The following is a 15,073-nucleotide window of genomic DNA, read 5'->3' on the forward strand; positions in this document are numbered from 1 at the left end:
TGAGGATAGTTTGTCGTTTAAGGAGCACATGGATAAGAAGCTGGAAACTTTAAGACAGATGTTTCAACATACGGGATATATGTTTTAACAGACAGCGGCTTTTGCGGTTGCTGGAACGGCGACCTACTGGTGCAACTCCTTATCTGAATTGATCGAGGTGGAGGGTCTCCTTGACGCGATCCAGGAAAGAATTAAGGCCTTAAGGGTAGCTAATTCTTTTATTTGTGATGCTAATATGCAGATTATTTGCCTGAATGCCAAGGCTTTAGGTTTTTCTGTGCTATCCCGTAGAGCACTCTGGCCGAAGTCTTGGTCTCACGGACATGACTTCGAAGTCTAGACTTCTCTCCCTTCCATTTAAGGGTAAAATTCTCTTTGGTCCAGGCCTGTACTCAATCATATCCATGGTTACTGGAGGAAAGGGTGCCTTTTTACTGCAGGATAAGAACAACAAACCTAAGGGACAAGGCTCTAATTTTCGCTTCTTTCGTTGAGACAAATCCCAATGTCAGCAGCCCTCTACGAAGCCTGAACAGTTCAAGGGAACTTGGAAACCTTCTCAGTATTCCTGGAATACATCCAAGCAGAACAAGAAGCCCGCTGAGCCTAAGTCGGCATGAAGGGGTGGCTCCCGATCTGGCCTTGGATCTGGAAGGGGCAGACTATCTCTATTTTTGGAAGCTTGACTTGGGGACGTTTAAGACACGTGGGTACTAGAGGTCATTGCTCAGGGATACAGGATAGGTTTCAAGTCTCAGCCTCCCAGGGGCAGATTCCTCTTATCAAACCTGTCTTCAAGGTCAGAAAAGAGAGACACTTTTCTAGGTTGTGTGAGGGATTTATCTTCCCTGGGGGTCATTGTACCGGTACCTCCAGCAGAGAGAGGTCAGGGATACTACTCAAACCTTTTTGTGGTACCAAAGAAGGAGGGTATTTTTCGTCCGATTCTTGACCTAAAGTGCTTAAACAAATTCCTGTCTGTTCCCTCGTTCAAGATGGCGACAATAAGGTCCATTCTTCCCTTAGTCCAGGAAAGTCAATTAATGACAACCATAGACCTAAAGGATGCCTACCTTCACGTCCCTTTACACAAGGAACACTTCAAGTTCCTAAGATTTGTGTTCCTGGATCATCACTTCCAGTTTATTGCTCTTCCGTTTGGCCTAGCTACTGCTCTAAGAGTTTTTACGAAGGTTCTAGGGGCTCTGCTCGCAGTGGCCAGAACCAGAGGGATTGCAGTGGCGCCGTACTTGGACAATATTTTGGTTCAAGCACCGTCCTGTCGTCTGGCAGAGGACCATTCGAAAGCCCTTCTTTTTCTTCTTTGATCTCATGGATGGAAGATAAACTTAGAAAATAGTTCTCTTACTCCCAGTACCAGGGTTGAGTTCCTGGGTATGATAATAGACTCCATATCCATGAGGATATTTCTTACAGACCAGCGATGTTACAAGCTAACTTTCAATTGTCTTGCCCTCCAGACCTTCTTTAGGCCACCTGTAGCTTGTTGTATGGAGGTAATTGGGCTCATATGGTGTCCTGCATGGACATCATCCCCTTTGCCAGATTCCATCTCAGATCTTTTCAGCTGTGTATGCTGAGAAAGTGGAACGGCGATCATTCAGATCTGTTTAAACAGATTTCTCTGGACAGCTGGTCAAGAGAATTGCTCTCCTGGTGGCTCTGTCCGGATCATCTGTACCAAGGGACATCCTTCTTGAGGCCATTTTGGGAGATTGTGACTACGGACGCGAGTCTCATAGGATGGGGAGCTGTTTGGGGTGCCAGGAAGGCACAGGGCCTGTGGACTCCCAATCAACATCTTGGAGCTTTGAGCGATTTTCAATGCTCTGAAGGCTTGGCCCCTTCTGGGTTTGGCCCAGTTTATCAGATTCCAATCGGACAACATAACCTCGGTGGCTTACATCAACCATCAGGCGGGAATGATTAGCTCCCTAGCAATGAGGGAAGTATCTCGGATTCTGGAATGGGCGGAGGCCCACAACTGCTCGCTGTAAGTGATCCACATTCCGGGTGTGGACAACTGGGAAGGGGATTTCCTCAGCAGACTATCTCTCCATCCCAAGGTGTTTGCAGAGATTTGCAGCAGATGAGGGACGCCAGAGATAGATCTCATGACGTCCCGGCTCAATTCCAAGCTACCCAGATATGGGTTGCGGTCCAGGGATCCTCAGACGGAACTAATAGATGTATTAGCAGTGTCTTGGAGGTTCAGTCTGATTTACATTTTCCCACCATTATCACTTCTACCTCGTGTAGTGGCCCGCATCAAGCAGGAGTGAGCATCAGTGATTCTAATTGCTCCATTGTGGCCTCAGAGGATGTGGTTTGCGGACCTGGTGGGGATGTCCTCATCTCCTCCTTTGGAGGTTACCTTGTTACCCTTACTTACCCTTTGTTCAACAAAATCTAGATTCTCTGAGGCTGACTGCGTGGAGATTGAACGATTAGTCCTAGCCAAGAGAGGTTTTTATGAAAGAGTTATTGATACTCTAATTCAAGCTTGTAAGCCGGTTACTCGTCACATCTATCATAAGGTGTGGAGGACCCACTTATTCTGGTGGGAAGAGCGTGGATTTCCCTGGCAAAGGGTCAGGGTTTCCAGGATTCTTTGTTTTCTCCAAGATGGACTGGAGAAGGGCCTTTCGGCTAGCTCCCTTAAGTTACAGGGACAGATTTACTGCACAAGAGGATCGCTGAGCTTCCAGACAGCCAGTCTTTTGTTCAGGCTCTGACTAGAATCAGGCCTGTGTTTTGATCTAGCGCTCCTCCTTGGAGCTTGAATCTTGTTCTTAAGGTTTTGCAGAGAGCCCCGTTTGAACCTATGCACGTGCTTGACATTAAATATCTATCTTGGAAGGTTCTTTTTCTACTGGCTATTGCTTTGGCACACAGAGTATCTGCGATGGCTGCCTTGCAATGTGAGACCCCTTACCCAATATTCCATGCTGATAAGGCTGTTCTTCGTACTGGGTTAGGCTTTCTTCCTAAGGTTGTTTCAGATCGCAACATCAATCATGAGATTGTTGTTCCTTCCTTGTGTCCTAACCCTTCTTCTCGAAGGAGCGGCTACTTCATAATTTGGATGTGGTTCGGGCCTTGAAGTTCTATCTTCAAGCTACTAATGGGTTTAGACAGTCATCTTCTTTGTTTGTTGTCTATTCTGGGAAGTGTAAGGGGCAGAAAGCCTTGTCCACTTCCTTATCTTTTTGGTTTAGGTGCATTATTCGCTTAGCATATGGAACAGCGGGGCTTAAGCCTCCTCAGAGGATTAAGGCTCATTCAACTAGAGCAGTGGTTTCCTCTTGGGCCTTCAAGAATGAGGCCTCTATGGAGCAGATTTGTAAGGCGGCTACCTGGTCCTCCTTACATACCTTTTCAGACTTTTACAAGTTTGACGTTTTTGCTTCGGCTGAAGCATCCTTTGGGAGAAGGGTTTTGCAGGCTATGGTGCCTTCAGATTAGGGCCCAACCTCTCCTTTTTTACCCTCCCATTTCATTCAGTGTCCTCTAGAGTTTGGGTATATGTTTCCCACAAGTAAGGAATGAAGCCGTGGATTCTCCTCATATTAAGAAGGAAAACATAAATTATGCTTACCAGATAATTTCCTTTCCTTCTGTATGAGGAGAGTCCACGGCCCTCGTCCGTTTTTCTCTGTTGGGCGGACCTAAACTTTGTTTTGTTCTTCTGGCACCATTTATACCCTGATATTTCTCCTACTGTTCCTTGTTCCCTCAGAAGAATGACTGGAGGATGAGGGGAGTGGGGGAGATATTTAAGCCTTTGGCTGGGTTTTCTGCCTCCTCCTGGTGGCCAGGTTCAGTATTTTCCACAAGTAAGGAATGAAGTTGTGGACTCTCCTCATACAGAAGGAAAGGAAATTATCTGGTAAGCATAATTTATGTTTTTTGGATTACCTATGTGTATATAGAAAGGGGGGTTCTCAAAACAGATCTATACACTAAACCTACCGATTAAAAATAAAGTTTTACAATACAACAGCTCCCATTTAATTTTTATACACTGAAAGCAATACCAAGAAGTCAGTTTATGCGGGTAAAGAGAATTGTTACTGATGATTAGAAATGTAACCAAAGATTAAATGAAATGGCAAAGAGATTTATAGCAAGAGGTTACCCTGAAAAATTGATTAATGAACAACTACAATCTGTAAAAGGTGATGAGTATAAAAGAACTGATAAAAACAATAAAAGAGAGAGAATATTTGTAACCCAATATAATATAACAGCTTGGTCCCAAAAATCACAAACATTCTGAATAAATATTGGTACATTTTAAAAGAATGTAATCCACACATTGAAAGTTTTCAGGACAGCTTATAAGAAAAGCAAAAGTTTGAAAGATACCCTAGTACATGCTGATATAGGCAGCAAGAAACTAAGTATACCGACAACAATTGGGCCAAATAGAACTGGATGTTATCCCTGTTTGCATTGTAGCCCATTTAGCTCTATAATTGGAGGGGAACATTTCTTCCACCCAAGAAGTGGGACTAAGTATAAGATCAAAGATTTTCCTAACGTGTAGATCAACCTATGTAATATACATTATTACATGTTCGTGTGCTAGGATTTATGTAGGGGAGACGAGTAAGGAGGCAAGAGAAAGAATGACTGAACATAAATCAAACATCCGGACAAATAATAAAGATGCCCCCTTCTCCTCTCACTTCCTCTCCATGGGTCATATTAGTCAATTGCGTAATTAAGTGATAGAACATGTGGCTAGACCCAGGAGGGGAGGTGATAGGCAACAAATGCTTAATCCTTTAACGACACAACGTCGTACAGGGTACATCATACACAAACTGGTTGTTGACCAACGATGTACCCTGTACGTCGTTAGGGGTTTAAAGCGGCTGTAAGCGATCCTGATCGCTTCCAGCCACTTTCAAGGTATTGCCGTGATGCCTCGATATATACCTTTTTTAACACACTGATACAGAGAGGCCCACTCTGTGGCCCTCCGCATCGGCCAGCGATGGTGCGATCATTGGTGAGTGGGAGCCGTTGCAGGGAGGTGGGTGCGCGGCCATCGCTGGTGTAGATTGCGTCAGAGGGGGGCAAGAGCACGCGCAGTAACCTCGGGAGCGTGCACGAATGGGGGCATGCTCGCGGGAGCGCGAGCGCTCACAGGGGCAGGAGTGGGTGGGAGCCCTACACTATGAAACAAAGTTGTAAAAGAAAGGCTGAGAGGAGGGGGGGCAATTTTATCTTAGCGATCTGGGAGGGGGTGGGGGGTTGGTTATTGAGGGGGGGGGAGCTACACTACAGAAAAGTAAATAAAAAAAACAATAAATTATATAAAAAGAAGGCTAATTATATGCAAACTGGGTACTGGCAGACAGCTGTCAGTACCCAAAATGGCGGACAATAAGGTAGAGGGGGGAGGGTTAGAGAGCTGGTTGGAGGCTAAGGGGGGATCCTACACAGCAGAATATGTATTTTAATTTTTTTATTAAAAAAAAGAAATGAAAAAAAAAAAAGCCTTTTATTTTAGTACTTGCAGACTTTCTACCAGTACTTAAGATGGCGGGACAATTGTGGGGTGAGGGAGGGAAAAGAGCTGTTTGAGAGGGATCAGGGGGTGGGAGACTGATCTCTACACTAAAGTTAAAATTAACCCTACAAGCTACCTAATTAACCCCTTCACTGCTGGGCATAATACAAGTGTGGTGCCCAGTGGCATTTAGCGGCCTTCTAATTACCAAAAAGCAATGCCAAAGCCATATATGTCTGCTATTTCTGAACAAAGGGGATCCCAGAGAAGCATTTACAACCATTTGTGCCATAATTGCACAAGCTGTTTGTAAATAATTTCAGTGAGAAACCTAAAGTTTGTGAGAAAAAAAAAATGTATTTGATCGCATTTGACGGTGAAATGGTGGCATGAAATATACCTAAATGGGCCTAGATCAATACTTTGGGTTGTCTACTAAAAAAAAATATATACATGTCAAAGAATATTCAGGAGTTCCTGACAGATATCAGTTTTACAATGTAACTATCACTAATTTTGAAATAAAAAAATGGTTTGGAAATAGCGAAGTGCTACTTGTATTTATTGCCCTATAACTTGCAGAAAAAGCAAAGAAAATGTAAACATTGGGTATTTCTAAACTCAGATCAAAATTTAGAAACTATTTAGCATGGTTGTTTTTTGGTGGTTGTTGATGTGTAATAGATGTTGGGGGTCAAATTTAGAAAAAGTGTGTTTTTTTTCCATCATATTTTATAATTTTTTTATAGTAAATTGTAAGATATGATGAAAATAATGGTATCTTTAGAAAGGAGAAAAACAGTATATAATATGTGTGGGTACAGTAAATGAGTAAGAGGATAATTACAGCTAAACACAAACACAGCAGAAATGTTAAAATAGCCCTAGTCCTTAAAGGGACAGTAAACCTAAAAAATAATGTTATATAATTTTGCACATAGTGCAGAATTATATAACATTATATTAGCCAAACTTTGTAAAACCTAATATACAAGTTTAATTCTTTTAAAAAACGACTGTTTTACTGACCCGTTCTCTGCGCTCTTCTGAGCGGGTCTGTTTGTTTCACACAGCGCATCGGGCCAGCTGTATAGTCACAGCCCGGCCCGACCGCACCATAACACTAAGTGCAGCTCGCTCCTGCTCTGTCTGACAGCAGGAACGAGCTGCACTGTGTATAATGGCGTGGTCGGGCCGGGCTGGGCTGTGACTATACAGCTGGCCCGATGCGCTGTGTGAAACAAACAGACCCGCTCAGAAGAGCACAGAGAGCGGGTCTGTAAAACAGCCGTTTTTTAAAAAATTAAAAGGGTATATTAGGTTTTACAAAGTTTGGCTAATATAATGTTATATAATTCTGCACTATGTACAGAATTATATAACATTATTTTTAAGGTTTACTGACACTTTAAGGGTAAGAAAATTAAAAAATGATCTTGTCGTCCTTAAGAGGTTAAAAAGAGTGAAATGTTTTGGATCAGGAAATTGGATTCCCTACAACCAAAAGGGTTAAATAAAGATTTTGACTGGTCTCTGTTCCTGTAAAGTACCTGTAAGAATTAAGTATATTGTAGCATGATTCTGATTTTGTTTTAGATTTTTTATGTAGGTTTGTTTTTTAATTGTATTTTAAAATGTATATATTCAAGCTATGCATATGGTAATTGTATACATGCATATTGTCAAATGAACACAAGATGGCAGTGTTACTTAGCTTGTTAATCATTGAGATGCATAGGTATAAAAGACACACCTGTACATAAAATCATGACATGATTAAGAACCAATTGCTGGTTTGAAATGTTGTTGCTTTACTATGGGACCCTGTTTGAGCTAATAAAGGTTTTTTAACTAACTATTTTGAGGCTGGAAATCTTTTGAATTACTAGAGTTCAGTAGCAATTAGGCAATCCAGCAATTCAATAGCAATAAGCACCATGAGCACACACAGTAACACCTATACTTGGGCAAGGTATAGGAAGTGAGGTGAGACTTACATAGGTGCAGATTTGCGGCATCAGAGGAAGGAGACGGCGTGCATAGATGACATCATCGCCACAACAACCGCTGCAACCATGGCAACGGCCATGGGAAGGGAACGCAGAGCCACCGCTGAGAAGGAGCGGTGTGACAGTTTGCAAACACACTCATTACTTTTATACAAATTCTGAATTTTTAAAACAAACAATTTTCTGAGCCAATTACAAGATAAGCGAACAAAATAAAGCACATTATTTCATATTAAAGTCTCAAATTACCCTTTTATATGGTGTGAAATCAGATTCCTCTGATATATAGAAATATAGAATGAGATTCACCTCACTCTAAACCTGTGAGCTCCTATTTATAATTAATTAATTAATATGCAAATATAAGACCTCATTTCAAATAAAGAATATTATTCATGGAATATGAACTTCTAAAGTTGGTTTATAAAAGGTGGTTTATAAAATACTTAAAGAGAATTAAAGGGACATGAAACACCAAATTTTTCTTTCATGATTCTGATAGAGAATACAATTTTAAACAACTTTCCACTTTACTTCTATTATTTAATTTTTCTTCTCTTGTTATCCTTTGCTGAAAGTTTTATCTACGAAAGATCAGGAGCAGCAAAGAACCTAGGTTCTAGTTGCTGATTGGTGGATGCATATATATACCGATTGTCATTGGCTCACATATGTGTTCAGTCAGCAACCAGAAGTGCATTGCTGCTCATTCAACAAAGTATACCAAGAGAACGGAGAAAAATTGATAATAGGAGTAAATTAGAAAGTTGCTTAAAATTTCCTGCTCTAGCTGATTCATGAAAGAAAAATGTTGGGTTTCATTTCCCTTTAAGAAAAATCAGTAGCAGTATTGTTTTATCCAGTCAATGGTGTGACTTTTTGAGTGACAATTACAGCAAGCAATCATGGCATAGGAGATGGTAGAAATTAATGTGAGATCAACTGGCGAATCATCAGTGGCAATTTTTATTTTTAATGAGCAATATAGAAATCATGTATGGGAAGCTTTTGCTTATAAAACCACCCGATTCCCAGTTATGTTTTAGAGGTTTGGTAGTTGGATTGTATGAAGTTTAAAGGGACATTAAACCCAATTTTTTTCTTTATTTATTCAGATAGAGAATACCATTTTAAACAACTTTCTAATTTACTTCTAATATCTAATTTGCTTCATTCTCTTGATATTCTTTCCTGAAAAGCATATCTAGATATGCTCAGTAGCTTCTGATTGGTGGCTGCACATAGATGCCTCATGTGATTGGCTCACCAATGTGCATTGCTATTTCTTTAACAAAGGATATCTAAAGATTGCAGCAAATTAGATAATAGAAGTAAATTGGAATGCTGCTTAAAATTGTATTCTCAGTCTGAATCATGAAAGAAAAATGTAGGGTTTAGTGGCCCTTTAAGCAATTGTGAAGCTGATAAAATTCAATACATTCAGTAATACTGTGTAGTTATGTTCAATGCACAAACTGTATTCCAGCAATTATTCTAACATACAGTTTATTTAATAATGGGGATTAAGATGTCAGCAAGGTGACAGAGAATAAAGGGATTACACATATCCCAACAATATTATACAAGGGTCTTATTGAGTTTTGTAATTTTTAATTCATTTTTAGCTTCTTCTATTGATACACAACCAAATCCATGCAGTGAAATTTAGCACTGTTCTAATATATACTTGCCATTTAACACATAGCACCCATTCCATCATATTTGTTGAATAACGTTTATAGGAAAATAGGAATTTGTATGTGTCAAGCATAGCAGCCATAAAACAGTAAGCTTTATGTTATATTATCAATGGTGTGATAGACGTTTGATTAGTGTTATCTTTGATCTAATATACTGGACATTTTTAACAGATTTTTTTAATACAGGTTTTTTTTATATGTGCAGTTTTTACATTGCTATTTGTTATATTTATCTTATGGATATTTGTTATAAAATTCGGTGGATTTAGTTTTTTTTGTGGCTTGTATATAATAAATTGATACTTATATTATTGAGTGTATCGTTGATAATATGCTTTTTACTATCAGTGGTGCCCTTAAACATTTTCTGTGAGAAATATATATACACTAAAACAACTTTGTTTTACTATTTATACCTGGGGGGGGGGCAAGTGGAGTTAGTCAAAATATTTGCACAGATTGTTTGAACCCGTAGCTATAGCAAAAAGAAGCCCTTATAATTTTGTTAACCTGTTGTTTTCTAGGATGGAAGGAGGTGACCTGTTTGACAGAGTAATAACGTGTACAAGGCTCAAAGAATCTACTGCAAAATTGTACTTTTATCAAATGCTGCTAGCTGTCCAGGTAAACACTACAAATTCTTTTTACATCTTGTTATCCACTGATGTGCAAGCAGCACATCCTTAGTCTGATCTATACAAAGTGTTCATTTCTCTCCATCCGTGTATTTCTACGGGCTTCTTATTTTTTTGGGAATTACTGTGAACAGGGTATCCTGAGAATGAGAGAACCAAATTATACTTCTACTCATGTTTTTTTTTTTTAAACTGAAAGCCATATTATCATATGATAACTAGCCTTTACACACTTTTTTTTTACATTTTTCTTCTATCAGAGTCACGCACAGAGACCATCCTCTTTCCAATCTATTTTTAAATATGTATACCACACAAAATGGACAGGATGCGACAGCCAAGTATACAACCCGCGGTGGTCTTCTGCGCTAACACACATGATAAATGGATTTGTCGGGTGCACTAAGGGTGACGACCCTGTTCAGGTGTAATAAATCAATAGTTACACACAAGATCCAAGCACTCCGATATGTAAAACACACAGTCCTTTATTTTAAAAGGTTAAAATCATTCAAGGCAACATCAGAAACCAAGTATAAAAGCAAGATATAAGGGAGGTCTTGTGTGTGACTGTTTTTAAGTAGGCAATTGCTTGGCTGTACTTGAACTGAAGATTACAGGTATGGGAGGGGTATATAGCCATGAGGATGTGTAAAAATAATTATTTTTAAAGCTTCTACCCATTCCTAAATTGTGTTAAACTATAATATCCAATCAAAATGTGTCACATCATCTTAGTTGATTTAAAAGTAAGGCAAAGACACCCCAGCTAAAGGCTTAAATACCTCCCCCACTTCCCTCATCCCCCACTCATTCTTTGCCTTTCATCACAGGAGGTTGACAGAGAAGTGTCAGAAGATTACGGAAAAGTCTCTTATGGAGGGTAGTACTCTTTGAGATGGGACTGGAGTTTTAAGTAGTCCTGTCAGCCTCTCAGTGAGAGCATGGATGAAAGTTGGAGTCCAGAGATGCAGGGAGAGTCTTTCTGCGAAACCATCCTGACTCATATTAACAGCTCCATAAGCAATCAGCGTTGAAGAGTTTCCCTGTCTGCTTTCTTCACTCAAGTCCATGTCAGAAGCAAGGCTACTATCTGTCAAACTTGAAGGACCGTGTTACTGTTCTATGGCATAGATTCCGGTAAGATTGTTTCATTTTCCTTTCACTGTGGGACTCCTTTATCTATGGAATCTAGGGTTAATATCTCCTGAAGGGGGTTATTGAACAGTGGGGGACTTTAATCATATTTGTTATGTGATTCTGTCTGCTTATGTGTAGTGATATTGGGGCTCATGGCTTTTACGGAACGTACAGGTTTTTCGAGCTATGCAGTTCTTGATGGGACTGGCACGCTTTTTTTTGGCCTGTGGGTTGCACCTCGTGACTGGGCGTGATCACGTTTTCATTCTACATTTCCATATTCTTGACCGAGTGCCGGTGGAGAGGGTCTGTTCTCTACTTGTCTGGGTCATAGGAGGTGGTGAGTGCCCCAGCCATTGGGGGTGTGAGGTGCCAGTTATTTTTGGTCCAAAATTTGTCCGGTCAAGTTATGGAGGATTCTGATTTTCCTGAGGAGGATTTATCTGATTCAGAGTCTGTTTCCTGCTTGGGTTGTATGGATGCCCGGGTAATCTAGCCCAATCAGTTATGTTCCGTATGCCGTAATAGAGTGCTCTTTTCTTCCTCGGGGAAGAGATTAGAGAGAGCTGTCCCGTGAGGTGCGTTCCCTGTAATTGTCTGTTCCTACACATGCAGTTGTCCCAAATACCGTTACCCCTTCTCCGGAAAGAGGTTTATTTCCACCAGAGGTTGCTGCTCGGTTGTGCATGGCCATATTTTTTGCGTTGGCGCATTTACAGCTTCCTGAGGGCCTGCAAAGAGCTTATCCATGTCCTCTTAACCTGAGGGCGCTAGGTGAGACTGGTCTTTCCTCTGGGGGAGCGGTTCCCTCTGAGGCTTCAGGGGTACAGCCGTCAGGGTCAGGGCCTTCAAATGCCCCTCCGGAGATGAGTTTTGCCTTTAGATTTAGACTGACGCGTCTGCATGTACTGCTGAGGCAGGTATTGGAGGCTTGGTTGTTCCGCAAGGTTTTTGGTCTGGATCCGGCACCTGGTTTTCGGGGTCCGGGTTTTTTAACCTAGTCCTTGTCTTAGACTTGGACTTTTGGTTACTCTGTTTTCAAGATTTTAATAGTCTTAGATCTGTCCAGCGTTCAGTAGCAGGCTTGTTTTCCCGGTCCTGGCGAAATCTCCTTGTTTCTACTGGGGTGGTTCTCTTTTCTCTCTTCCGGAGAAATGGAGGATGTTTTTCCTTGGAATTTCTTTACTGGAATATTCCTGGGTTTCTTCGTTTTCCTTCTATTTGGAAGGATCTGATCTACTGCACTTATCCAGTTGGCTCCTCCTAAAGTAGTTTTCCTCATCTGACTCATGGAGTTCAGTGGGTTGAGGGTTTCTCTTGTCTGCAGTTTACCCTCCCTTCGGGTTTCTGAGGGGTAACAAGGATAGGTATCCTGGATCCCAAGTTAGTCTCTCTGGGTGTCAGTGCCTCCTTCCTACTTCTTTTCCTTAGGAACTCGTGGTTGGAGATTCATTATCTAATCTCTGGCCCTTGGTGATGCTGGGATTTTTTTAATCTCTTTTGTCCTTGGGACATTGACAGTCACTTCTGTGATAGGACTGTTCGATCAGAGTAGGGGTCAGGAATTCTGACTGCTTGGTTTGGGCATCGACCACGTATCTTTTCTCCCGATGGATCCTCACTTAGGTTGGGAGGCCTTGCAGTTGGTTCGGGAACATTCCCTTAGCGGGTAGTTGGTTCTTCCTTATTGGTCTTATTTCTCTTGTTTCTTTCCAGGAATGTCCTGGTGCAAGTTTTCTAGCTACTCAGTTGGCTAGTTACTATGGTTTGAAGTTTAGTCTGACTGCCTAGCCGATGGAAGCCTTCGGCTTTCGTTTGTGGCATAAGCGGATGTTACTATTCCATTCCTGTTCTGCTCCTAGGGTTTTTTGTTCCTACCCGTTTGTATTCAGTGCCCTCTATAAGCTTCGGTATTGATTTCCCAATAGTAATAGGGGAGAGTCCACAGCTTTTTTCTGTGGGCGGCCTTAAATTCTTTTTTCTCCGTTCTTCTGGCACCTTTTTTCACCCTGATATTTCTCCTACTGTTCCTTGTTCCCTTGGCAAAATGACTGGGGATGAGGAAAGTGGGGGAGGTATTTAAGCCTTTGGCTGGGGTGTCTTTGCCTCCCCCTGGTGGCCAGGTTCTATATTTCCAAAAGTAATGAATGCAGCTGTGGACTATCCCCGTACAGAAGAAAAGAAAATTATCAGATAAGCATAATTTAAGTTTTTCATGAAAAATTTATATTTGTGCTTGTATTTCTTTCTAATGGTTGTGAGAGTCCATGAGACCTTATTCTTGTGAATTACATTACCTGGCCACCAGGAGGAGGCAAAGATACCCCCCACCAGAGCTTGAAGTATCTCTCACACTTCACCTTCCCTCCCAGTAGTTATTTTGCCTTGTCAAGGAGAGGGCATGGATATATTAGTTTAGGCTCCATTTTTACCTTTATCAATAGCTCATTCAGTGAAACTACTATGATTTCTTCACACTTATGGCTGGAAGGTCAATGAAGACAAAAGTTCTCTCACTCCTCGAACAAAGTTGTGTTTTTTTGTGAGTCCTCATCGACTTAGTAGCAATGAAGTTTTTCTGATAGAACAACGCAAACTCAAGCTTCAGTCAGCTTGTCAGAAGCTTCAGTCTTTTGCCTACCCTTCTATAGCTTCTATAGTGCATGGAGGTTGTGGGCCTCATGGTAGCGGTGTTAGATGACATGCCATTTGCAAGATTTCATTTAGGGCCTCTCCAGCTTTGCATGCTGAGGCAGTGGAATGTAAATCACTCCAACCTGCCCGGATTTTCATCACACAATGTGGGAAATAATTACCACGGATGCCAGCCTATCGGTATGGGGAGAGGTTTGGGGCCTTCTGAGGGCACAGGGTGTTTGGTCTCCTCAGGAACTGGCATTACCTATGCGTGTCCTGGAGCTCCTAGCAATCTTCAATGCTCTCCATTTCTCCATTTTGAATCAGACAACATAATTATGGTGGCGTACATAAATCATCAGGGGGGTACTCGAAGTTCCCTAGCAATGCAGGAGGTATATCGAATTCTGAACTGGGCAGAGGTACATCAATGCACCATCTTGGACATTCACATTCCAGGGGTAGACAAGTGGGAAGCAGATAGCTAGACGCTACACTCAGGGGAATGGTCTCTCAACCAGGAGGTATTTAATCAATTGAGGGCTACGGAGATAGACCTAATGGCATCTCCTCTGAATCAAAAAAGTATTGATCGAGATCGAGGGTTCCTCAGGCAGAACTAATAGGCGTCTTAGCTGCCCCTTGGAGGTATCGTCTAGTTTATCTGTTTCCTCCAATTGTTATTCTTCCAAGAGTGGTGGCTCAAATTTGTAGTAATTGTTGGTGGCGCTGTTGTATATGTTATAAATTGCATACATTAAGGGTAAAACCTATTATATCAGTGCCCTCTTGTGGTCTAAATAAGTAGAGATATTAAATTGTGAATATGTCGTAATTAAGGGAGCAATCCCAAAATGTTGCCTGTGTCTGTATTGCCTTTATTAAAGATTTTGGACTATATTTTGGTGCTGCTAAATGTTTGTCACATTTGGGGGTTTGAATCAAACAGGAGAATGTTTTGGCCATTGTAATAGCTTCAGTGTGGCTCCGCAGGAATTGGTACGCCAACCTAGTGCGGATGTCCAGATCTGCTCCGTGGCGTCTTCCCCAGCATCTAGATCTTCTAGCACAGGGTCCATTCTTTTATCAAAATCTTAAATCTCTCAGTTTAACTGCTTGGAGATTGAATAGTTGATTCTTTCTCAGAGAGACTTCTCTGATTCTGTGATTGAGACATTAATACAGGCTCGCAAACCTGTAACGAGAAAGCTTTACCTTAAAGTGTGGGAAGTGTATCTTTTCTCGGTGTCCCTGGCATTCTGTGAGAATTCCCTATATTCATCAGTTTCTTTAGGAAGGACTTCATAAGGGCTTGTCAGCCAGCTCTATCAAGGGCCAGATTTTTGCCTGATCTGTTTTACTTCACAGGAGGTTAGTTCATCTTCCTGATATTCAGTCTTTTCTTCAGAC

The 15,073-nt window shown here is 41.3% G+C and overlaps 1 protein-coding gene across 1 annotated transcript in view; it reads left to right on the plus strand.

The window, feature by feature from the left end:
- Positions 1-15,073, plus strand: part of CHEK2 (checkpoint kinase 2) — a 531,010-nt gene that overhangs the window by 137,222 nt on the left and 378,715 nt on the right. Inside the window, exon 10 of the mRNA XM_053702076.1 lies at positions 9,776-9,875. Coding sequence (XP_053558051.1) covers positions 9,776-9,875 — 100 coding nt within the window. The remainder of the gene's footprint in view (positions 1-9,775; positions 9,876-15,073) is intronic.

The sequence above is a fragment of the Bombina bombina genome, chromosome 2 (genome assembly GCF_027579735.1).
Source record: "Bombina bombina isolate aBomBom1 chromosome 2, aBomBom1.pri, whole genome shotgun sequence".
Classification (NCBI taxonomy): Eukaryota; Metazoa; Chordata; class Amphibia; order Anura; family Bombinatoridae; genus Bombina; species Bombina bombina.